General features: G+C 42.0%; 1 protein-coding gene across 3 annotated transcripts in view; it reads left to right on the top strand.

Annotated features, from left to right (window-relative positions):
- Positions 1–24,433, top strand: part of GRK5 (G protein-coupled receptor kinase 5) — a 168,160-nt gene that overhangs the window by 122,859 nt on the left and 20,868 nt on the right. For 2 of the 3 annotated variants that reach the window (XM_030029732.2, XM_030029733.2), the window contains exons 5-11: positions 10,052–10,152; positions 13,089–13,181; positions 16,276–16,339; positions 16,881–17,021; positions 18,161–18,351; positions 22,709–22,746; positions 23,552–23,641. In XM_030029732.2, the coding sequence (XP_029885592.1) occupies positions 10,052–10,152; positions 13,089–13,181; positions 16,276–16,339; positions 16,881–17,021; positions 18,161–18,351; positions 22,709–22,746; positions 23,552–23,641 (718 nt within the window). Of the gene's footprint in view, positions 1–10,051; positions 10,153–13,084; positions 13,182–16,275; positions 16,340–16,880; positions 17,022–18,160; positions 18,352–22,708; positions 22,747–23,551; positions 23,642–24,433 lie in introns of those variants that run through there. The other variant, XM_030029735.2, reaches the window with a different exon arrangement.

Below are 24,433 nucleotides of genomic sequence, written 5' to 3'. Positions count from 1 at the left end.
GGTTGCTAGCAAAAAGAGGTTACATGACAAATTCCAAGGATTGTGCGAGTAGCCTACCTTTTGGGTAGCGAGAAAATTCTGGTTGGTATTTCCCAAGAGAAGCCTTCTCTTCTATTCTGTTTTTTCAGCTACCCTGCTCATCCTGCTAACAGCTACTGGTACTGCTTATTTCACCTGTGTTTTCATCCTCTAATCTGTGCAAAATGCTTTTACAGCAGAAAAAAGGCAACAACAAGTAAAATATACTTTCCCTTCCCCCGCTTTAAGGCAAGTTTATATAAAACAATTTCAGCTGGCACGTTTATGAGCACCTTTACACCAATAAACCTATGTGTCTACAGAAGGGAGGGAAAATTTGTTTCTGTGTTAAAGAAACCTCTGTGGGCAGGTTTCCAAAGAATTATTTAAAAAGTATCGGTGGGGAAGGACTAGGGTTTAAAGACACTGAAAAATATCTTGCCAAGCACTTCTTGTGAGGCCCAGTTTCTCACTAATTAAAGTCAAAAGCATGTCTTCTGTAGTGACCAGTTTATGTTCTTAAACTAAGCTGTACCAAAAACCCCATAGCTGGTTGGGATTGCGGTGAGTGTTTCTATTTAATTGAAGAGTATAAAGTCTGCAGCTGATTCACTGGACTTGCAAAAGAAGCTGATGAAACAACTAAATTTTGTCGCGTGGGACAATTGTTATTTCAAAACTACTCTCTATGGGGCTTTGAGTGTTTAAGATTTCCTCTGGTCACCTGTAGGAGCCAGGAAGAAATTTCTCCTTCGTGATCTAGGCAATCTTTTATCTTCCTTTGTTGCTCCAAAACTCATGTTGTTGTTACACCCCCAAATTTCTCTGAATCAAATAATTCAACATTCCAAGGAAACCACACTTTGGATCAAAGAGCTTTATGTAGGAGACATTTTGATTCACACCATTTGCATGGCAGTTGCTTGTTTGCCACTATCAGGAACAGAAACGTGATTTCTAGAAAAAAGCAGCTACAAAAAGGTCTTCTGAGAACAGGAAACACAAGGTATAGCTAGATAGCAGACCCTGTTGCTGATTAGCATGAAAAATGCTTCATATACTTTCTATGCACTTGTCAGAAAGGAAACCTCAGTGGTTGCTAAGTTTCTCCAAGAAAGGACATAGTTCAAGACTACAACTTGTACCCCAGCACCAAAGAGGAAGGATGCTGGAAACCCAGAGGAGAAATTTAGCCTTTTCCTACCAGTGGGCTTGCCGAGGCCCAAGAGGCAGCCCAGCAAGTCCGGAGCAAGCAAGTCAGCCTGAAGCTACATCAGATCTACTGCAGTAAATGAGTTCGTGAACTGAGGTGGTTAGTGTTGCCTTTTGTGATGGATTAGTACAACCCCTCCAGGCAGAACATGTTCAGCTGTTTGCTGAGGGCTCTGTTATCTTCAGCCATTGTATTTTTCTGAGTGTCTACACGTGTTTTGATAGTTTAGTAGAATATGAGGGAAAAGAGATTCATCGTGACTCCAAATCAGCTTGCAGCTACAAAACAAACCCTACAGTTGATAGGCACTGCTGATTTGCTTCATTTAGCTACCTGCAAGTGATTCTGCCCTCAGTGCTGAAAATACCATTTGATTAGAGAACAGCATTGGGTTCAATTTTCTTCTCTCTCATTGACCCACTCTGTAATCCTGGGCGAGGTATTTCCTGCGTTCGGTCCCCGTTCCCACTTCCAGGGCTAGTGAGATTGGTTTGCTTCGGAAGCTTTAGCTGTCATGACACATGTATGTAGTGCCTGGCATTACGGGCCCCCATTCTCAGGTATAATGTCTACAAGCTGTCGTAGTAGATCAATTGCTACTAATAACACAGCTGCTCTCCATGCTCCCCATCCACCTCACTGCCAATTCCTACATCTGTCATCTCAAAGCAAATATCCTGGAATTATGAAGCCTTGTGCTTTACTGGTTTGCCTCATGCAGACCCAGATGACTTTGTGGTAGGAAAAAAAATAAAAAGAAAATGCAGAAGTTGATTACAAGAAGTGTTGCAGCTGCTCCTGATGTAGAATTGGCTGTTTACTACATATACAGCTAAATCTGAACAGACAAGATCAGACACAGGGCAAGAAAAAAGAATGTTCCAACATTTTTGCGCGTAACACCAAAAAGCGTCAGGAGACTGCGTGTGCTGTGACAGTGCTGGGAACCTTTCCCTCGCCAGGTTGAAACTAACCCAAACTTCCCAAAGTCAAAGTACCACCAAGGCACTCTATCTCCTCCATTGCTTTCCTCTGCATTCCTCAGTTGGACTCGATGATCTTAAAGGTCTTTTCCAACCTAAATGATTCTATGATTCTCACCGTCAGCCCCTTCACACTTCCCCTCCGTCGGTCACCAGCTGCATGGTCAGGACTTTCCGGGCTGTAGCTCAACTGGCATTGGCCTGCCCCTGCCCAAAGTGGAGAGGTGGGGGAGTCACCCAAAAGCCACCCAAAAGCATCACCAGAGTCACCCAAAGTGGCTCCAGGCATCTCCCCATGGTGGGGCAAGCAGAGCCCAGGCTGTGCCCTGCGCTGGCGTGTACCTGCTCTGAGGGCAGCAGTGCAGACCCCAGAGCAGATACCCCGGGCCAGTTCTTGGGCTGAATCTCTAGCCACAAGTAGCAGATCAGCCTTGGAGGCACAATTTCATGGCCTCTGTTTTGCCTTCCGTTACCTTTCCTGTTTAATAACACGCATTACCTGAGCACATAAACTTGTCTTTCCCTGATTTTGCACCTTCCAGCATGACTTGGATACATCTACCTAGCCTCCCTTTTTTCTTGTAACTGCTCTGATTACAGTCCTCCTCATGACTCCTTATGAGTTTTTGCCTCAAAGGACTGAGGACAGTCACCCCTGATAGTCATACCATTGCTACCTGTCCTGGTAACCGCTGCCCCTGCTAGCTGAGCCTTCCTCAAACATCTGGAGAACAATGCGACTCTACAAAAGCAACAGCAGAAGTGGCATTGCATGTGGCAGATGTCCCATCCTTGACACAAACCATTGCGCTCCGTTGCTGGTCTTGGGTCACGGCCATGCGAGTGCAAATCAAATGCGGCAACGTAACAGCTGGGTGAAGCCAGTATTTCTAGGGTTTTGCGTATGAACTCTTCTCATCCCATCATGCACCATCTCACACCAAAGTTCATTTTAGCTTGTTTCTTTCATAGTTTTGAGGTCTCTACTAGTAGCAATCTGTGCAGAGATTTGCAAATAGATTATATGTGGAAAATTGCTGTCAACATTTGAAAATACACATATCATTAAGGCAGAAGTGCTTGGAACCGGAGACAGCTCAAAAAAAGTTATGGCTTGAACTTTTGTCCATTGACTGAAACATTTTTAATTGTTTGAAGCTAGTTTGTTGTGGAATGTTTTCATAACCTGAGACATAACATATGCTGCACATTATTTATTTTATGCAAGTGGCTTTTAAAATAACTCATGTTTCAGAACCATGGCTGCATGTCTGAAACTTGCCAGGAAAGCAGTTGTGTTTATGACAAAAGTTTTCATGAAGTCTATTCAATCTAAAGAGTGTGGTATCTTTCTGGTTCATATAATTTTTGTAGTGATGAACAGTCATGCTTTAAGATACCATGATGACTCACATCCACTGGCAAGAGTTGGTATATAATGAAAGCCTGTATTGCTAGGTTCCTGTTCCTTATTCACTAATTACAAGTTACAAATGGACTGATTTGGGGAATCTGAGCATCTCTAGCTTTGATTTATCTCAGTGAGACTTCTTTGATATCAGTCACAGATATGATCAACTCTTCTGCAAAACATGAACTCTTAACCTCCCCGTTCACTGTTCTGTAAAACATCGTGAGATTGCCACCTAGCTCATGAAGACTTAATCATGCAATGAAGCTTTAGTATTTCGAGGTTCTTAGATGAAACGCACTGTGTAAGGATAACCAATTACCTCTGGACTACGGACCTGCTCTGTTTCTTGCAAAGCCAGTCGGACCAAACTCAATGCTATCCCTTTTTCTGATCTGAAGTTCAGGGTTCTGCAAGCTATTTCTTTTTTGTAGGAGACAATGACGACTGAGACAAGTGTCTTTGAAGCAGGAGTGTTCATTTGCAAAGAAGAGACTTACTCCTTTGCTCAGAGCTCCAGGTTTCCTTTGGTGAGCATTCAGCATACAAACTTTCTTCTTCATCTGTTCTTGGGGCCGTGCCATGTGCCTGAGTTTTACAGAGGAGTCCAGTGTTTTGCAAAATCATTGGTACAAAGGACTGGAAGAGGGCTCAAGAGCCTGTTGCACTGAACAGAGATCAAATACACTTAGATCATCAACAGATGTCTGTCTGCCCTCAGAGGTCTGAAAGACCTCTGAGAAGAGATTCCACAATATTCATATGCCTGTTCTTGTGCTTCTCTGTGTGAAAAATTAGAAAAAAAGCATTGATATCCAATTAAGTGGATTCCTTCACATCTTTCCCCCAGTGTAGAGCAGAACATGCAGAATAATTGATCCCTGCCCTCTTTATTAAAAACATTTCTTTATTAAAAGACCTTTATCATGTTTCACTCTTACTTTTCCAGACTAAACAAATCTAGTTCCTCAATGCTTCTCTTCAGCATTTTTTTCCCCAAGTATGTTTCTCAGCCCTCCAGACACTTGGAGCTCTCATCAGCTTTCTATAGCTTTCTCAGACGGTGGTGACCCCAACTGGATACGTGTCTCTAACTGGAGTCTCAGCACATCTCTCTCAGTTCCCTTTGTCATCTGGGCACTTTTTCCCACAGAAACAGCAGTGTTGCGCACAATAAACCAACTCTGCACATGCAGGTTTGTGTTGTGTGTGCATCTGCTCTGGGCTCCGTACAGCTAGTGGAAATAATTGGAGTCGGTTACGCAGAGACACCTGCTACTCACCCCAGCCCAGTTTCAGAAAGGCTAACTCCAGCTGCTGCGTTGTCAGGAAAATGCTTTTGCTCACTGAAGTTGCAAATCTCCGCTAGCTGGCTGCCTGCTTTCGCTTCCACAGACTTGGAGGCAACACCTATAGTGTACTACATCTTGACCGAAGTCATACATTTTAAATGTTTGGAAGTTCTGTCTTAAGGCAAATTAGAACAAATAACATGTTTTAATGAAAAAGTAAAATTATCAGAGAAGGTCTTCTGAATGCCTCCCGTGGTACTGCTGGCTTTTCAGCTTGTTTTATAAAGAATCTGATTAGCTGATAGTTCGACAAAGGGTCAGGTGTCCTCCATGCAGTCACAGTGGAAACACCGTCAGAGAAATGGTGTAAGTACCATGGCAAACACATAGAGATGATTTTATGAGAAGGCTTATTTGTTTGCTATCCTGTTCAGTGAAGGTCAACAAATACTGGGTCTTGAAGGGCTGAGTGAAGTAGCCTGTAGCAAAACTTACAGAGTTGTCAAAAAAGGAGAGTTTACATTTTAAAGTATAGTGATGCAACGTGACATTCAAAATAACAGATAATGGGGAGTTACAGCCTGGAAGCTTTCATCTGATCAGAATCAGATTTCTCTTCTTTTCTGTACTTCAGTGAGGTGCCGAGTGCCATGGCACGGCTGCCTGGCACGGGTCTCCTGGCATTCAGGCTGCCGGGGACAACTGTGGTAGTGCAGGAAAGACCAGGTTGCATTCGGCTTGCGATGCTCTCAGCTCCCACCAAGAACCTGGTATTTATGGGTGATATTGCATCCAGCTTCAAACCTAGCCACCGTGCTGTTTATCAGTAGTTGCATCCTAGTGAACAGAGAGGAAGGGGGAGAAGCCGCAATCAACCTCTCAGCAAAAGTATCTTGCAAGCCCAGATGCTTAATTTGGAAGGAACAGCGATCTCTGAATTTTTGTGGACACGATCACAGCTAACCTTGAACAAGTGTGTGACATCTCAGCTGCTTTCATGCCACTTACTGAAACAGAAGAGCAGCTGGGAGGATCTCTTTTGTCTTTTAAATTAGAAAAAAACAAAATTTAGAAATGGAGACTTTTTTCTCAGAGTGTGTTAATGGCACTGAGAAGTAACTGAATATCCATTTCTTGTTTCTCAGATAATCACTAATCCAATTCCTAGTAGCGTTCTTTTCTTAAAAATTAAAGAGGGCATCATAAAACTGAGATGTTTGTTTTCAAATAGCAAATATTTATACAAAGGTTTTCAGTTTCTGGCCATAAATGAGAAGATACAGGAGATGATAGATAGGAAATTTTGATTAAAACCTGGTGAAAGTAGTTTGGACTTTTGGACTTTTATTAAACTGGTCAAAAAGGATAATGATATGAGGAAAGTTTCTGTTATTGGATCAATTTAAGCACTTTTGTGCTGCCAGAGTCTTGGGCCATGAATCTCGTTTCAGTTCCATCAGCTTTACGCTAGTGTTACTCTGTTGACTTGACTGACATCATTTCTGATTTACATTATCATAAGTGAGATCAAGAATCACTTTCTTTGCCTTCAGGGAACAGAGTAGCCATTAGAGGAAGTATAGGACTGTACTTGTTAAAACTACCCAGCATTTTGTTTTGAATACCAGAAAACGTAACAGGTTTCTGCAGGTGTTTGTGAAGAGTTAGCAGAATATTCTTCGTCACACACTCAGATGTAATGGTCTTAATCATGGGGTACAGTTCTTCTAGCTGCCACAGGACATTTAATATGTTGGAAGAGGTGTCTCTGTTCCCCCGTAAAAGCTGAATTCGCTTTTACGGCCATTACCCATAATGCAGTGGGAGAATCGTGTTAATAACCATTTCATCGGGGCTGCAGAAATCTTTTGCACCTCTCCAGGGAAGAAGAAACTTTTTCTTCTGTAAGTGGCCAAAGTGTTACCTTTGGAAGTTTTCACTCTTGGGATCCAAATGCTTTCTTGCACTCACAACCTGTGCTACCTAATTGTTCTCCAGGGGAGCAAAAGTAGGTTATTGGGTTAGGTTTTGGCTTGTAATTGTTTCTGGCTTGCTTTGAACATTTGAAGGCTGTAGGTGTGCACAGTATTCAAACAGGAAAATGGCAGTCATCGTTATTTCATGGGAGCAGTGGGAACAATGAAGTCTCAAGGAAAATCTCAAGAAGGATCATACAAAGACTCCCTAGAACTGTATGCAGAGTTGGAAAGGGTTGGGTGTGCTTCTCCCATACACGTGGTGCAGCTGCTCTGCCCTGAACACTATGAAGGGCTGCATAATGACACCAAATGTTTTGCTGGGCCTACAAAACCTTTGGAAATGATCAGCTTGTGAAAAAAAAAGTGGATTTTTTGTGATAGAAAATGAAGTGGTCTAGTAAAGTGTACTTTACTACACTGTAAGGCTTTAGTCCATGTACAGGATATTAGTGTATTTATGTCTTTACCTACCTTGATATTGTTAGCTTGCTCTCGATTTGTTCAGAGGAAGCAAAGACTCAAAGGTCAGCAATGAGTGGTTTTGAAAAACCAAGTGTTGACTGTATATCTCCCACAAACTTGGAGAGAGGAATCACACTTCGTGCCATTTTTAAATACTTCCCACATTGTCTTACAGTTTCTTTTGCTCATTCTTCTCCCCTTTCCCTTTAAGAATTTCACTTCTTCTTTATGAAAAAGAGTTAGCTGATTTTTTTTTTAATGTGCTTTGATCTCAGACAAAATTTGATGGACTTATTATTGTAATAATGCATCACGGGCATGACCTTCAACACTAACCTCCAGGCAGCTTACCCCCCATTGGGAAATGAATCCCCAATGGGAAATGAAGTTGCCTGGCGTGAATAAGAATCAGGTCACTTGGTCTAAATTACTAATTATGGGCTTTAATACTTAGCTTTTGGATCCCAATCTTGGCCAATAAATGTAGAACAAGTTCTAGATTTAATTAGTAGTAACTTCAATTAGAGGCCCTAGTATCAATTTTACTTAAGTGCAACTCCATTCACATCAGAAGACACCTGATTCACAGCAGTACAAAGACTATGGAGTTCAGTGGTGTTTCTGTACCCTATAAATCAGAGAGATGTTCAAGATAACCAGATGTCCGAGCAGTGGACTCACGCAGCCATGTACAAGTTTTGGGCTGCCGATGAGCTTGTGTACACACCCCATTGAGTATGCAAATTGTAAAGCACAGGCATTAATTCATATGGTTCCTAGCTGAAATCAGCTGAAATACTGCTGATCATTAGGCTTTAGTTCCTATCTGAATATTCCTTTAAAAGCCTTTTTTTTTTTTTCTCCCCAGTAGTTTCAATGCAGCAGCTGTAGGACTGGATAACAGGACTTTTGAGGTTTTGTCCTCATTCTTTCACTGCTTCACTCTTGCCTCTACTTACTCTCTTGAACTAAAACTGGGGACTTGGATTTAGTCATGGGCATCTACAGTGAGGAATTTCTGTAAGTTGTCTGATTTACTGAGACTCGTTCTACAGTTCTCAGTTCCTGCCAACCTCAGTGACCACACAAGACGAGAAAATCTGGCTTTGTCTCAGTCTCTTAATCTTTTAGATGATAATGTGGGGGCTCATCTACCTCTCAAGAAACTGTGAGACTTCTAAATTATTAGCAATATACTCTGCGATTAAAAGTGGGTGTTCCCTAGATACCTTTTGCTGAGGAAATGGAGGAATATATGGAGGAAATGAGGAAATACTTCAGTGAGGTCAAAGATATCCAGCATGTTCTGCAGATTGTCTGTCAAGGTTGAATAGCGAGACTGCATCACGCAGCATGCACAGACAGTTCTGTAAACCATGTTCCTATTTAAAAACATTCTAGTGGAACAAACTTATTTTTTCACGTCACAACCAGGATCATATTCGCATTTCAGCAGTGGGAAGGAAAAGATAAAAGACTTAATTCAGCTTTCACCATGCTGGAGATTTTCTGTGGCTCCACCTCTGCCCCTTCCTCTGTCCTTGTTCCCAGTGTTTTTGAACTCTGCCTGCAATGCATTTCAGTGCTTGCCAGGATATCCCCAACTAAGGGCGAGTTAATGAGAACATCTGGCCAGGAATGAGTGATGATGCTCTGTGACCCACCCACTCAGCACATCTGGTGGTCGTGGCCATGGATGGGGAACCTTACCGAGTGTTAAGGCTTCGGCAAGGAAAGAGGATTTTGTCATCTATGGCGGGGTTTATTGAAAATACCCAAATCCGATTGGTTATGTAAAGGGGCTTTAATGTGAATGGGAGAAATGTCTATAAATAAGTGTACACAACACAGACACTCACACATGCATATACACTCTTTTATATAATTACAGTATACTGTCAATGACTAAGAATGTAGACTGCCTAAAAACTGTCTTTAGAGATAATTTGCCCCAAAGGTCCTAAACTGGTTAACCATCAAGGCATACTGCAAAAGACCTCTCTTTGGTAAGGGCTTTTTGAAGGGGCTGAATGTACATTCTCTCTAAAGGGAGGAAAGGATGAAAAGAGTTTATGTGCTTCGTTGGCAGAGTTCCTTTTTGAAATGATTATTTTAAAACTGCTGGATTATTTTTGTCCTTCTAATGATGAATTAAGGTGTCCAGACACTTTTGTGAGCATCTTTTTATATTACTTATATATAAATCAATAAATACCAATGCTCTGCTCTTGTTTTCCTTTGCTGGTAAAAAAAAAAAAAAGAAAAAAAAAAAAAGATGGATTTTTCAGACAGCACAATGAATCATCAATGAAGTGAAAACACTGGGCAAATTCTCTTTTGTTTAAGAGAATGGCCTGTACACAGTTCGGGCCAGCACATTTTTCATGGGATGCAAGGGAGCAGTTCAAAGAATTGGCAAGGAGCGGGTCCTGCATATTCATGAGGCTGGGCAAGGAGGTGAAGGTACAGGAGAAGGCAGAAAAGCAATGTGAGGATAGAGTGGAATGTGGAGCGAGTTACCACGGTATCCTATTTTACTGCTGTTTGACGTAAAGCTCCTTTGCTTTTACACAACCGCTGGAATTGAATGGAAGCAGCTCAGGGCATAAATAATGAATGTGTCTTTTACACGTTAAGAAAGGAGAATCTGCACCTCGTCACAGAGATAATGTGCCCCTCTCTTCTCTCCCCAGTCTCCAGCCTGCGTTCCCGAAGTCAGTCAAGATCTTATCCAGCAGACAGAGGAGAAGCTGGAGAACAGCCCCTGCAAAGAGCTATTCTCTCACTGCACAAAGTAAGTATAACTCGATACCCAAAGATCGCAGGGCTGCAGTCAGCAGCTTGTAAGGAATGTGTCAGGTAAAGAGAGACATTTCAATTTGAACCTGAGGCACGTATCTTCGGCTTATGTTCATAATCCTAGAGGCATAGCTGACAAGCGGTGAAGTCATTTCATCTGAACAAAATATAATAAATATTTCCATGCCATTATATACACTACACACAGGCACTTAGTGTTTCAGGTATTTGACAGAGTGTTCTAGCCAAGTAAACCAGCCATGGATTTCATGCTGTGTGAAAAGAGCTACAATGATAATGTATCCAAAGAAAACATCTCTGTTTCAAAGTGAATAAAAATTAAGTGGCTATACAGTCCATTTAGACAGAGGAATGTGCAAACTTGCTCCGCATGGCTTTTCCAGAAAATCTTCACCCAGAGAATGGGGCTTCTTTAATGCTTTCTGTCTGTCTGTGGCGTTCAAATGAACGTGCGTTATTTCATCCTTTGTCTGGGAAAAGGCTTATCAGTTTTTGCAGCGGCGAGGCGATTTGTGCTATTATGCGCTAAAGCTCCAGGTATGCAATCTGCATTTGCAAACACTGACCAGAGTACGTTCACTCCAGTAGATCATAAACCAATAAAAATATGAAAAGGAGGGATCATCGCAAGCTGGCCCATGTGGTTTCTGGCTGAGCACGGTTTGTTTTCCCTGGATGATGTAATGGGGATTTGTAAAATTCGCTCCGCTGTCATTCATTGTTTTGACTCATTTCATTGACCTTTTCTGTTTTCAGTTATTCTTTGCGTTGGTAGGAGATGTGGGTTATTTCTGGCCTTCTCTTATAACATAACCAGTTTCCTTGCATTGGCCTGGTGTCATGTAGAGATGCTCGTATAACTTGCACCAGTTGTTGTGTGCCAGTCCCAATGACAAAGGCAGAGCTGTGCTCAACACAAACCCCCCGATGCCTGTTTCCAGTTCTCAAATCGGTTTGAAAGCTGACAGTTCCCTCTAAAATGCACTTTGTTGTTGCCAAAGAGGGGAACTAAAAAGCAAACAACTGCTGAAAGGCAGCTATTGTTCTTTAAAATACGTGCAGCTTTTAATTAACTGAATGGAATAGGCTAGCGTTGGACACCACTTAATTCAGGCTTGTATTCACCGACAGCCATTCCTTCATCTCAGCTGAAACAGATAAATGAGCCAGGTTTGAGACCTTGTTAATAAATATGCTGATCATTTCACATGGACTGAAATGGGGTCAAAAGGAAGTTTTAAAAACTTGCTGTTGGTATTTACTAAATGTACTGAATAATGTTAATTTTGGAAGAGTTCACAGTCAGACCAAAAAACGGAGGCATACATACAAATATGAAGCTTGCTATCCTGTAGGAGCAGGAATGGGGATGAGTTTCAGACACGTCTTCGTAGATAAGATCAGTCTGCGGGAGAATTGCATGTATAACTCTAACTTCTGCTTTGACCTTTAATATTTTGACTGTCTGCTCCTGCCCCCCTCCAATTTCCCCTATAATTTTGGCTTTGAATTTGGACATTTGTTAAAGCTCATTAAGACTTACTTTTTATTTTATTTTGTAAGCTTGAATCCACATAGGGGAAACTGTATGATCTGTGTCCAATCAAAGCTAATGAAGACAACAACAATTTGACTTATGAATACTGAGTGTGTGCAATTACCTGCCTGTTCCAAACTGATGGTGCAAGAATTACCAAAAAAACCCTCAAACAGCTGAGAAATTCCAAAACCTTATGAATAGTAGCTCATGAACAGGGAGGAGCTAAGCTGAGGAGACACATTATTCACGGTGAATTGTTTGCTCAGGTCTAGAACTGCTCCAGGATAAAGCATAGATTATCCATTCCTAAACTAGAGTAGTCCTTCAGAGAGGATTTCCTCCTCCAGCAAAATCTGGAAATGTGTCTGTATACCCTTAGCTACAGACACAAAAGTGTCTGTATACACCAAGACAGAAACACTCATTTCTTGTGGGCATTTTTCACCCAAAACCAAGTTTTGTCCCCACCAATGCTGCCAGCAGAGGTGGATGCAGTAGCCCCAGTAAGCAATGCAAGAACCAAAACCAGCAGGTCAGCAACCCTCTGTGAAAGAATGTGACCACCTCCATCTCAGGCAGCTCTCTCAGCTAGCCCATCTTTTCTTCGCTCGGAACCCTTGGCCTTTCTTATGGGATGTCTGTTGGTCTCTGGCTGCTTGTTACCTGTCACAAGCAACTTACTTCTCACATTTGCAGACTTGCCTTTTTATTCCTCTATTCCTTTGGTTATGCAGAAGACTTTGCAACCACTGCGTGAGCCCAGAATTCTTTTCTTGATCCAGAAACAAATCTACATCCCTGTTCAGGCTTTCTTTCCTCTGTTTTACTCTACAAAGCACATAGCTGTTAGGAGAAGCCCTTTGACTTTAATCACAGTTACTACTTCTTCCGTATAGCAGGAATTGAAATTAATTTTTTTGCTGAAAGTAACTCCTTTGATGGTCCCTTTTTGACAGAAATGGGCTTCAGCCAGAAGTTTTTCATCCAGATGTAAACATCCCCCAAAGTTTTGGAGCTCAATTCCTGAGGGCGTTGTGTTAATTTACTAACAGAAGCAAAGACATTTGTTGTATCGTGACTAACAGCCTTTGTAAAAGTCCATTGAAGCCAGTGGGAGACGCCCTGTTAATTTTCAGCAAGCATAACCAGTACATACTACTATTCAGCTTGTATAAGGCCTCCTGTTAAGAAATACATCAAACATAACACTTTGTTCCAAGATTGAAACCATGAGTAAAATAAAGCGCAAAATAAAGTAGAAGTATGATCCTACTATGCAAAAAGTCTGGATTTTCTCCTCTTGTTTTGTTTCTCTTTTGCTCCAAGTTCAGGATTATAAAATGCTTATATATCCTTTTCATCTGAGATAGATCTGTCCTTGACCACCTCAGTGGGGAACCATTCCAAGAATACCTAAACAGCATGTACTTCGACAGGTTTCTCCAGTGGAAGTGGTTGGAAAGGTAAGTGTCACAATTTTTTTTTTTTTTAATTAAAAACGCATACAAAAGGTTTATTTCCACTTTCCATGCAAAGTCTGTAGAATACACTCAAAATCTGACAGCTGAGATAGTATGTTTGCTCCACTTGCCTTCAAGATAAAGACAGTTTGGCCTTTCTTCAGCGTTACCAATGCCTCATCCTAATTCTTGCAATTTACGGCCCTCTCTGTGCAGCAATTCTCTCCCTCTTTCCACTGTTCTCCTTCAGGAAGGTCCATCAAGACTCATTCCCCATTTCCCTGAGCCGTACCCGAGGGAAGCTCTCCCAGAGAGCTCCAGGAAGGTTTTCCTAATTTTAGCATTTGTTTTTAAGTGTTCATTGTTAGAAGGTTCAAGAAGAGGTAATGGCTTTAGCCACAGGAAGATGCCACATAGAAAAGTCATGTTTATGATGGCATAAGACTCAGTTTAACCATGAGCTGAGTCTCCAGCTGTGACCATCCAACGAGTGCCATTGGTGTCTGGGGTATGGATAGTGCTCTTTCATCCTCCGTGAGTGTCCTTACACCCATAAATACTCCTCAGCCGCTCCCTTCTCTCTTTAAGGACAACGCACTCCTGAAGGTGAAATGCTCCAGCAAGCAGCATGGGCACCGTTTTTTCACAGTATGCTTGTGCATGGCAAGTGAATAGGAAAAAACGTGAAGCCTATGAAAAGAAAGGAATCCAAATCTCCTGTGATCTGGGAAATATCTGTGGCCAATTTCTCTGTAGGCCCTGTCACCACGAGCTACTCATGGCACAGCTTGAAGGACACGTTGCACTTTTTTATAACCTACCCTTGTGCATCTGTAACGCTAAACATAAGATACACATTCAGTGTACACCATACCCAAGCAAGACTGAAACAGATGCTGCTCTCTAGGGAAGTAAAGAATAAAACAGAAATCCACCCCAAAACACCAGCGAGCCGGTTTTGGCTTCGAAAGTGTTGGCTCAAGTGTTCAGCCATTTAATGGTATTGGGTACATTAGGCACATTAGGCATGATTAAAGTACATTCAGCAACTTCAGTTGTCTTTCTGTTTAGCTACGCTCTGAATATGGTGACTTTTCGTCTGGACCAGTTATCACTATTATTAAATCACTGTAAACAGACAAAAATACGGCATATAGGTCCTCGCACCATATTTATTGGCTAGACATTTCTGAGCACATTTAATAACCAGGCAGCCTTAGCGGGTATTAATTTGCAAGGAAAGGGGCCTTTGCCTTCTCCTTGTCAGTGAGGGCTGCAACAGATGTACACTGCTGGGTAACAGTGACCTTGAGTTGAGCGAAGCCCCGGGTTCCACAAATGGAATTAATTACGGCAGATGAGTTAGGGCCAGCTCCATGAGCGGTGTGCATCAGCATGATGCCCTGGACATCAAAGGAGCTGTGCCAGTTCCTCTCCCTGGAAAGCTACAAAGCTGCTGCACAAGAGGGAAGGGAAGCGGTGGGCAGAGGGGAGAGCCATTTCATGCCAAGACATGCTCCACATGCCGTCTTTACTGAATCCAGCATTTACTCTTCCATTTCAATTAAAAAAACATCAGCTGATTCATCTCTAGCCAGGCTATTTCCTATCTATTTTCACATTTGGGATAAGGAATTTTCTGAAATGCTTTGTGGATTATTTTTTTTTCCATTCCCCCAACAAATGTGACAAGCTATTGGATATGCCTGGCTTAAGAAGCTGGGAGAACTGTTTTTAGGATTAGCAAAGAGATGTTAGTAGCACAGAGTGATCAACGGCTCCTTCTGACAGCCTGCTGGCTCCAACGGAGGAGTCATACAGTCCATTTATTCCACGGACATTGCTGAGCATGTAGTTATCACTGCTAATTGTTGCTTTTAACCCCAATAGCATTTGCAGTATCCTCACAGAAGCCTGAAAATAGCATCTTTTCCTCCTCTAGTTTTGGCTTTCTGCGTATTTTTCTTCCCCCACTTTTAAAAACAATAATGAACATAAATGAAACGATTCACTTCGACATTTCTTCCTTATTGTCATCAACCTCATCATCCCTGTTGTGGGAACAGCCACGTTACTGCGCTCCCTCTGCCGGCTGGCTGCCCGCCAGAGGAAAACAAAGCTGGTAGGAATATTCATATCCACTGCTAATATAATTGTAAACTGCGGTGATGGAGTGGTGGATACAAAATCGGATCTCTCTGAATCTAGAGTTCTTCTTCTGCCACGTCATAAAACTTTCATGGTAACAAAGTATAAGTGAGATGTAGGGCTGGAGCCATTTTGGTAGAGCAGAATTTTGTGGGAATCCTCTGAGATCGGATAGTGATCATGTCTAGTGATCATTAAGGAGCACTCTGCCCTCAGAAAGACAGACAGACTTATTTACGCCTTAATTTGGCCCTTAAAAGGAAAAGAGGTGCTCTTCTCCCTTCTTGCCAGTGATGCTCTCCCAGGAGGCTGGTACCCCACGTGGGGCCGGACTGGCTTGGAGCTCGGCTCCCTGCTCTCCCCTCCTGCGAACAGCACCTAAACCCACCTCTGGTTCCCGGGATTGTTTCTTTCCTTGTTTTACATCAGTCTCCTCTTTTGTTTAAGGTCGAGACACCAGAAGTATTTTCTGGTGGATTGAATTTTGGATCTCTTTTTCTCATCTTGAAGACCAAACAAAGCAATAAAGTGTTAGCCCAGCTCTACCCTTAAAGAATTTGTATATATCATGAGAATTAATATCTTGTTGGAAGCTCTCAGGCCTCCTCTTTGCTTCACAAAGGCCAAAGCTATATAACGGAGATTCAGAACCCTCCTTGGTCCTAAGACGCTAGCAGAAATTATACTGATGACTCACTAATGTGTTGTATTTTATTACAGCTTAATATGTTGGAATTGAAAAGTTCAAGCCATACATAGTATTGAAGTAACGTAATTACATCATTATATATTATATTATATAATATGATTACCTTGAAGTAATGTGATTATATAATATTTATCTATTTTGCTTTTCAAAAGTACGCTCTGAAATAAATAAATCACAGAGAGTGCATTAAATGTAGTATGTCATTTTTTTTTTTAAATTTTTTTTTTCCTCTTCTTCCAGGCAACCAGTAACGAAAAACACGTTTCGGCAGTACAGGGTACTAGGGAAAGGTGGCTTCGGGGAGGTGAGTAATTCTGAAAGTTTCTGTTAAGAGCTTTTCTTACTTCTCAGGCACTGCAGGTTACAGGAGCCTGATGTGACAGAGGCTGATTTTCGTTAATTGCTGACAGTTTTACTTAGCCTCTCATGACACTGTAATCTCAAAAGAACACTTTTGAGAATTATATTGTATTCGACTGTTGCATTCACAGCGGAATTAGGGTCACACCCTTATTTGTATTTTACTGATGGCTCGAGGTCACTGCCTAGGCAGCAGAGTCAGAGGAGGCGCGGACAGGCTTTAGCTGAGCACATTACAGTCTGCACAGACAAAAGGAGGTGGGATAGGAAGCAGGCGGAGGAAAGTGAAATAATTAAACCAATATTACACAGCAGGTTTGGAAACAGTAGTCTGTTCCCCAGCTGCCCCCGCCTATGCTTTATTCGCTACGCTGCCGTCTCTAACCTTAAAAGGACTAAATCAGATCAGATCATGAGGAGTGAAGAGCAACCCAGACACAGTGTTTGCTTCAATTTACCCAGCAATTGTTCTCTTTAATTCGCAGGTCTGCGCTTGCCAAGTCCGAGCGACAGGGAAGATGTACGCCTGCAAGAGATTAGAGAAGAAGAGAATAAAAAAGAGGAAAGGCGAATCCATGGCACTAAATGAAAAGCAGATTTTAGAAAAAGTCAATAGTCAGTTCGTAGTGAGTATCGAACTCCCCAGCGCTCAGGTCCCTGCTCACCTGCTGAGCACTGTTTCTGTTGAACCTGACGTCTCTTCCAAGCCTGTTCTGCTACAGGACAGGTGCCAGAAGCTGACTCCCTTCGCTTTGCACCTTAGTCCTGCTCCGCGCTCCTTTGCCGAGTCTCATTTTAGTCTCTGACCTGTGAGAAATGCACCAGCCGAGGTACCTGTTCCTACCGTGGGAACAGGATGCATTTTACAGGCCTTGACTTGCATCAGGGCTGCATCAGGCTGAGCTATTTTTATCCAGCGTGATTACCTGAATTCCCAGTGCCTGGCAGAGAGGAGCTTGGAGGAGACTGAAGGAGATTCAACCCGAATAGATCGGAAGAGATTGGCTAGTGGAAGCATCTAGCCAGTGACGCGGAGCTGCTCTGCCTGACGTAGGGCTTTCCTGAGTTGTGCCAGCTCTTGTGTCTCTTTAAAACCTTGCCTTAGATTTTACAAAAAAAAAGGTGGTGTTATCTCAGCATCTGTCATGTTCTTTACGCTTATTTTCGGAAACACTGTGAATACAACAGATGCAAGATGTTTACTTACCTCTGGCAGAAGCAAAGACGTTGGCCCATATTTAAAAGTGACGGGTAGCTTTTGGCTTGTCTGATCGCTCCTGGGGCACCCACCAGAGCCTCGCAGGGGTGTTGCTGACCTTCGTGCCTCAGCGATGGTCCGTTTGACCACCGCAGGACTGGGCTATCTGGGCCTTCTTGGGAACCCGCTGAGATGATAGGTTTTTTGACAGCTATCCAGCAAAACAGTGCAGCGGGCGGTGTAGATTCCCTTGATTATTAAGATTTCTCTTAGATGGAAAAGTATGCCTGGAATTAGTACATTTGTCCAGCCTGTGAAGCTATCTGAGCATTAACCTTTAGGGTTTCTGGTGATAAATAGGCTGGATTAAACAAATTAACCTATAAAATCCTAACATCTGATTTCTCTGTACTTTTAAAATGTGTGTTTGCTATTGTAATAAGGCCCATATCAAATTCAGTCAATGTATTTTTTTCCTTTTCTAGAGAAAATCTTTAATGGAAAGTTAGTGCTTTCTTCTTAGCAGCTAACTGAACTGTCACAACTATGCTACAAATGTTTTCCTAGGTCAATTTAGCCTATGCCTATGAAACAAAGGATGCACTGTGTTTAGTTCTGACCATAATGAATGGAGGTGACCTGAAGTTTCACATCTACAACATGGGAAACCCAGGCTTTGAGGAGGAAAGAGCTTTGTTTTATGCAGCAGAGATTCTTTGTGGCTTAGAAGACCTACACAGAGAAAATACTGTGTACAGGTAAGCACTCTCTAGAGTCTTAGGACATCTTTTCTGCATAGAAAAGAATTGCCTGCATCCTCCCTGGTCATTGTGGTGCTGTACAGCTTAGATGCCTCAGTGCTTTGGCTGAAATTTTGCAGAGCCCTGTGCAAATTCAGTATGATTCAGTAATCATGGAAGGAAGCAGTTGCTTTGCTAAATACATCCTGTCTAAATTATACAGAACTAACACAAAGCTCCCCAAACCCTACCTCAGCGTGCACTGGGTGACATAAAAAAATTATGAAAGTTCTTTTAAAGGGATTTCATTAAGGAATCTAGTTTCTAGTTGGTATGAAATGGAGATCATCCTATTCAAGCCTCTATTGTAATTATTTAGATTACATTGCATTAGGGGCTGTACCACATCAGATGTGGAAAAACCATCTCTCCTAGCATGGTGACAGGCAGCGAGCTTCGAGAAGGACAGATTTCAAGTTCTCAGCTTCCAGTCTGGCTTATAGCTCTATACAAGTGGTTTTCTAGGGCATCTTAGGGTTTACTTGCTGGATAAGCAGCGTGATTGCAAACAGAGTTCTTGTGACTCCATGAGGATTTTTTTTTTTTAAATCAATGACCAATGTAGTTGTAAACAACATTTAATGTTTGTCTTCATCATCCCAGCTTGTGAAATCATTATTGCTGGCATTCACAGCAGAAGAAGTCCTGTGGATTGATGAAAGAGCCTCCAAGGACAATGATTAATAGACAATAATATGTTATTTTTAAAAACTAAGCCACACTTTAAATCATTTGATATGCCCATGTATAATAAACATTATGCATATGCTTGTATACATAGAAATTACGATATTATTGTTCCCTGGAGGAGATCTCCAGCAAACTGCCACTTGGTTGCCTCACCGTGACTCAGATCTTGCTAGCTGGCATAAGGAGGGCGGACAGATAACACGCTGATTTAGTTGGCACTGGCCCAAGGAGGAGATTTTTTCCCCAAGGAACAAAATGGAATTTTGTGTTTAATGTCAGCTGAAAAATTAAATGAGTGATGTGTTTTCCTTTTTCTTTAAAAAGCACCCTACCACATTCAAAAAAGTTTTAGGAGGTATTATAGTGTTTCTTTAAAAAGTACTAGACCACAAGCACACTTTATTTATGAAAATGACTGGTACATTCATAACATGGCTGGTAAAATGCCATACTAATGCCACTTTCTAATAAAACAAATTAGATCTGGCCACTCAAAATAGTACGTAGCTCTGAGAGAAATGGCGTCCTACTTCCTTAAGCAGTTGTTTTCATGTTACTCTTAAAAGAGCTGCTAGTTTACACCTCAGGTGGCACATTCATTTTGGTGATGAATGATATTACATCCTTGTAGGTGGTATTTTCTAGCAGTATTTTAGGAGCATCTGCAGAGACCCCTAATTTGTAATATCGCAGCATGTTTTGGAACCCGTGAGAAGTGCTATATAGGTCAATAAAATATAGCGCCTAAATGCTACCGCTTTCTCAAGGTGAATAATTCATCACAAAACACTTATTCCTCAGACTTAATTTCATTTTCTATGAACAAAATGCTTCTGAGTAAATCACAGCATCAGAAAATACATCCCCATCTCACGGGCTGGTGACGCACGCTGTGGATGTGACCTGAGAGAACAACCAGGCTCAGAGTCAGATTTATCTGATTCAGAATTCCCTTGCCAAACGTGGCACTTATCTTACATTTCTCAACTGCATCAAGTTAGTAAAGGTCAACAGGTTGATTGTTCATAGGAAGCAAACATAAAAAGCTGCTGGTTCTCCCTGAAATATTTGTATAAGTGTATATATATAATTTTTATTGTTATATATATATATTTTATATATATAAATTATTTATATATATACTACAGCCGTGCCTGGAAGCTCCAGTCAGCATCAAGATCGCATTGTCCTAGGCATTACACAAATACACAGTAAAGCTTTGTCCACCGTGATTGAGTTGTTTATGCTGTCCTAGCCAAACAATGCACCATCGCCTTTCTAGCATGGGCGCAGTGCCAGCAGTTTATGTTTCAGTGTATTTAGGCAAGGCTAGTTTACATATAGGAAGCTGTACCATTGGGAAGTAGCCTTACATGTAACTGTGTCCACCGAGGAGTTTTATTTCTCCTCAACATTTCAGTACAAGGATCACATTCCTCCTCAGCACTTGGAAGTGTTGGCCGTGCAAAGGAAGCCAGCCTTGATCATGAGGAACCAGAAATCTGAAAACAGAAATGACAACTGATGTCTGGTGGGGAAGAAAAGCCTGCTCTAATTGCCCTAAATCGCAGAGGACTGTGAGGACCGAACTGCTGTTCTCAGAATCCTCGTGGACTCCCTCATTTTCTCATTCAAAGACAGCATTTCCCAACTTGCATGCAGGATTCTTGTCATTTGGCCACAAATGACAAAGCTTTAAGTGGGACTAATAACTGCCGGAGTGGAAGATGAAGTAACTAATGAAGTCTGAGTTCTTCAAGGAAATATTTCTTAAGGGATTAGGAATAAATTTTTAAAAATAAATAGGAAATGCCCTTGACCGTGTTGCTCCAGCATTGGAAACCTTCTGCTGATAGGCAGGGAAAGCCCACGGTGATATGTTAAACAAAATCGCAGCTTCTCCTCAGCATGTGGCCGCCCGTCACATATTTCAGTATTGTTTATTTGAAAAGGAGGCTTGGTACCACTGGGCACCCGGTGAAGTTTATCTTGAGAGGTCAAGAGGGTCTGAAGCAAGCAAGAAGAGGAGATCGTTCACCGCGCTCTATGTTCTAGCTTGAAATAATAAATAAAAACGAGATGAGTTTTCAAATTTTAATCTCAGCATTGTCAAAACTACAAAATAGCCCTCGCCATTCACAGGAAAATTCATGACACTGAAGTGGTACAGCTTGAAACGCAGGGCAGGCTCCTGCACAGAGTCTGTGCAACGCACTGATGTCCCGGTGCGAGGGTTTCTCTTGTAGGCCCCCCTCTCTTTGCTCTTTGAAAAGAAATGCCTCTTGCTGGGAAGCTAACAGAATCAAGCTGGTTCACAAATGCAAGGAGGCCTTAAAAAAAGACGAGGCCAAGCACTTCTTGGATTTGCACCAGGCTAAGCGCTGCGTTTCAGTAGGAGTCAATCAGATAAAAGTCAGGCCATGATGTTGTGAACTGCAGCAATACGTTTTTTCCCTGCCTCACCCGGCCACGCCGATGCCGTATTCGGGCTTTTGAGCCAGCCCAGCCTGCTCCCATCGCACGGCCCTTCTGGGACGCTCCCTGCCCAGCACGTCCCTGTCTTCCCTCTGACACCTCCAGGTCCCATCCCACGAAGGTCGGCTTCATCCCCGCTCCGCACTAGCAGCAGTGCCTCGTCCCTGCTCGGCGGCGTGGGGAAGACGGGCAGAAACCTGCCTGGCTCCCGCCTCGACGGCAGCCCGCCGCATCCAGGAACGGCAGCGGTGGCCGAAAAGTTGTGCTCAGCTCCGCAGGGTTGGAAAACAGCCTTGGCCAAGCCTGGGGATTTGAGCGGGGCTGGCCTGGGCAGCATCTAGAAGCAGCAGCTGGTGGGTTTGGTGCAGACAAACCTTTCAGAAGAATGACCTGCCAAGGCTCTGCTAAATATATGAAAACTGAGATTTTTTTTCTTTTTTTCAGAAGTTTATAACTTGGCCAGATTTGGGAATTTTTTTTTTTTTCACAGGAGCAGTAAAAGGCACATCTTTGACATCAGAGTGACCACCTTGCCAATTTCCATGGTGTTGCTCCAAACCACATAGGCAGTAGAGTTTCACAAATGTTTGTTGGAAGAATTTTAATCTGGGCACAGCATTCCCCACTCTGCCCCTCATTTTCCAAACTCGCTGAAACTATTACACATGTGCACAAATGCATGTACACACATTCACATATTTGTTCTGAGTCAGATGCTAGGCATAGAAAATTTGAGCCCAACAGATTGCTATTTCCATTTTCATATGCAAATAAAATATTTTAAAATTTAAAATATTTTTAACAGAAGATTTTATAACAGAAAATGTTGCAGAGATTTAACAACGCATAGGACTGTAGGGGTTGGTTTACAGGGCTTGCAGGACTAGATGGATGAGTCCATTATAGAGTGGATTAGGAACTAAAAGCTTGGCTTAGTGAAAAAAATGTAACTCCAGTTTAGAAAAAGACATATGGTTTCAGTCTATCTGTGAAGGGACTTGTAGAAAGTTGTATTGGTTTCATGAGTTCCTTGCTGTTTGACTTGACACTCAATTGGTTTATTACTAGTAATAAATGCACTCACACACTGTCGTATGGTTATGTTATCAAAACCAGCTTCATACAAATAACTACTATCTTTCATTTTCAGAGATTTGAAGCCAGAAAATATCCTGCTAGATGATTATGGTAAGTCTCAGAGGTTTACGGAGATGCTTTCCCAGTAAAGTAGATTAAGTTAGTTTTAGGATATATATTGCACAAAGACAAATAATGCTCTGAAGTGACTAAGAGGCTCAGCATACACTAATACTCCTGTATCGGGTTGGGCGAAGTGCTGGAGCTCACCGCACGGGTGGAAGAAAGCAGCCGTGCTGCTCAGCAGGGTCTGATATCAAGCTTTGCTGGGGGTGTCTGCCTTTTTTCATTGTTTTTCCATCCTTATTGTTGCAAGGCTGACACAACACAAAGGAAGTGGTGATTTCTAAATCTGTGCTTCCCGCTCCGTTTTCAAAAGTACTTTCAGCCTTTGCTGAGCCAACTCTCGTTTTATGCAAACCCAGGTACCTGTTTGCTGCTGAAGCCAGCCATAATCAAATCTCCTGCTGACTTACAGACCAGATGTAGCTCCTTCAGCCATCAGAGAGTTGCAGAATTATGTCAGCCCATCCATCCCCTGCGATCAGTTCAAGATACTTCCCTACACCATGTTTCTCGTTGCCTTTTTTTTGGTTGGTTTTAAAATATCTAACACAATCCACTCTAGTCCGTAGCCTCACTGTTAAAATTAATTTCACTGCATTGTAATGCCCTTACTAATTCCTCTTTTCCTTATCAATGAAACTACTCAATTCAGCAATTCAGAACACTCTTAGAATGTCTGAACAGTAAATTGCAAGAGTGTTGTAGCAACGACAACAGTTGTGGTTTTGGATTAATTTGGGTCATATTATTATATCTGCTTTGTGTTGTTTCATTTCTTTTTTCCTTCCAGGCCATATTAGAATATCTGATTTGGGTCTAGCTGTTAAAATTCCTGAGGGTGAATCAATCCGTGGAAGAGTAGGAACAGTAGGATATATGGGTAAGTCTTCAGTAGCTCTTTTTTTTTAAATTTGCTGAGATTACTTGAGTTTTGGAGATCTGTCTGCCACATAAGCTTAAGAAAAATAATAAAGAAAGATTCACATTCAGCTGGGTATAGTGCCCTGCAGCAACCCACCAAGAAGTCATGCTCATGGAATTCAGAAGTGGGCAAAAGGATGGACCACAGCGGCTCTTAATGAGACTGGTCTATAATCTTAAATCAGCAAAGAAAATTAAAAGGGGAGACAACAACTGGCATTCTAGTCATTTTAGCATAGGTTTATTTTAGCAGGGTTATGTGCTAAAAGAAAGGTTTCTTTCTAGTTGCTACTTCGTATAATAGTTAAAATGTATTTATATGTTTATGATAAAATGGGTAAGTCTGCACCTATGGTCATCTGGACCAAGGTCAGCTTGAGTCTTCCCCTATGTGCAGGGGAGGCTGCACAAAAGAAGAGTAGAGATTTGCACATTGGTGAAAAACACACTCCCTGATTTAACTAGATCTGTTTTCTAAATTCAGTGTAATTATTTTCATGCATTCTCTGGGTGGGCGTATTTCTTGGAATAAAAATTGCTTATGCTTATTTGACTAAATAGAAACTAGCTGATACGAGCCACTGTTACACCATACGGAGACTTTAATGAAAGCAAGCAAATCAGTTGTCATTGCTAAATTTTGTTATCTCAGTTTGTGCACGCACTAAGACTGTGCTTGTGAGCACGCATGTGTGCATTTGTACCCATGTATGGAAGTGAGGATGCCTGCAAGACAGTGACTATAAGCCCA

Source organism: Aquila chrysaetos, chromosome 11 (genome assembly GCF_900496995.4).
Source record: "Aquila chrysaetos chrysaetos chromosome 11, bAquChr1.4, whole genome shotgun sequence".
Lineage (NCBI taxonomy): Eukaryota > Metazoa > Chordata > Aves > Accipitriformes > Accipitridae > Aquila > Aquila chrysaetos.
This window is presented reverse-complemented; position numbering and strand designations above follow the sequence as displayed.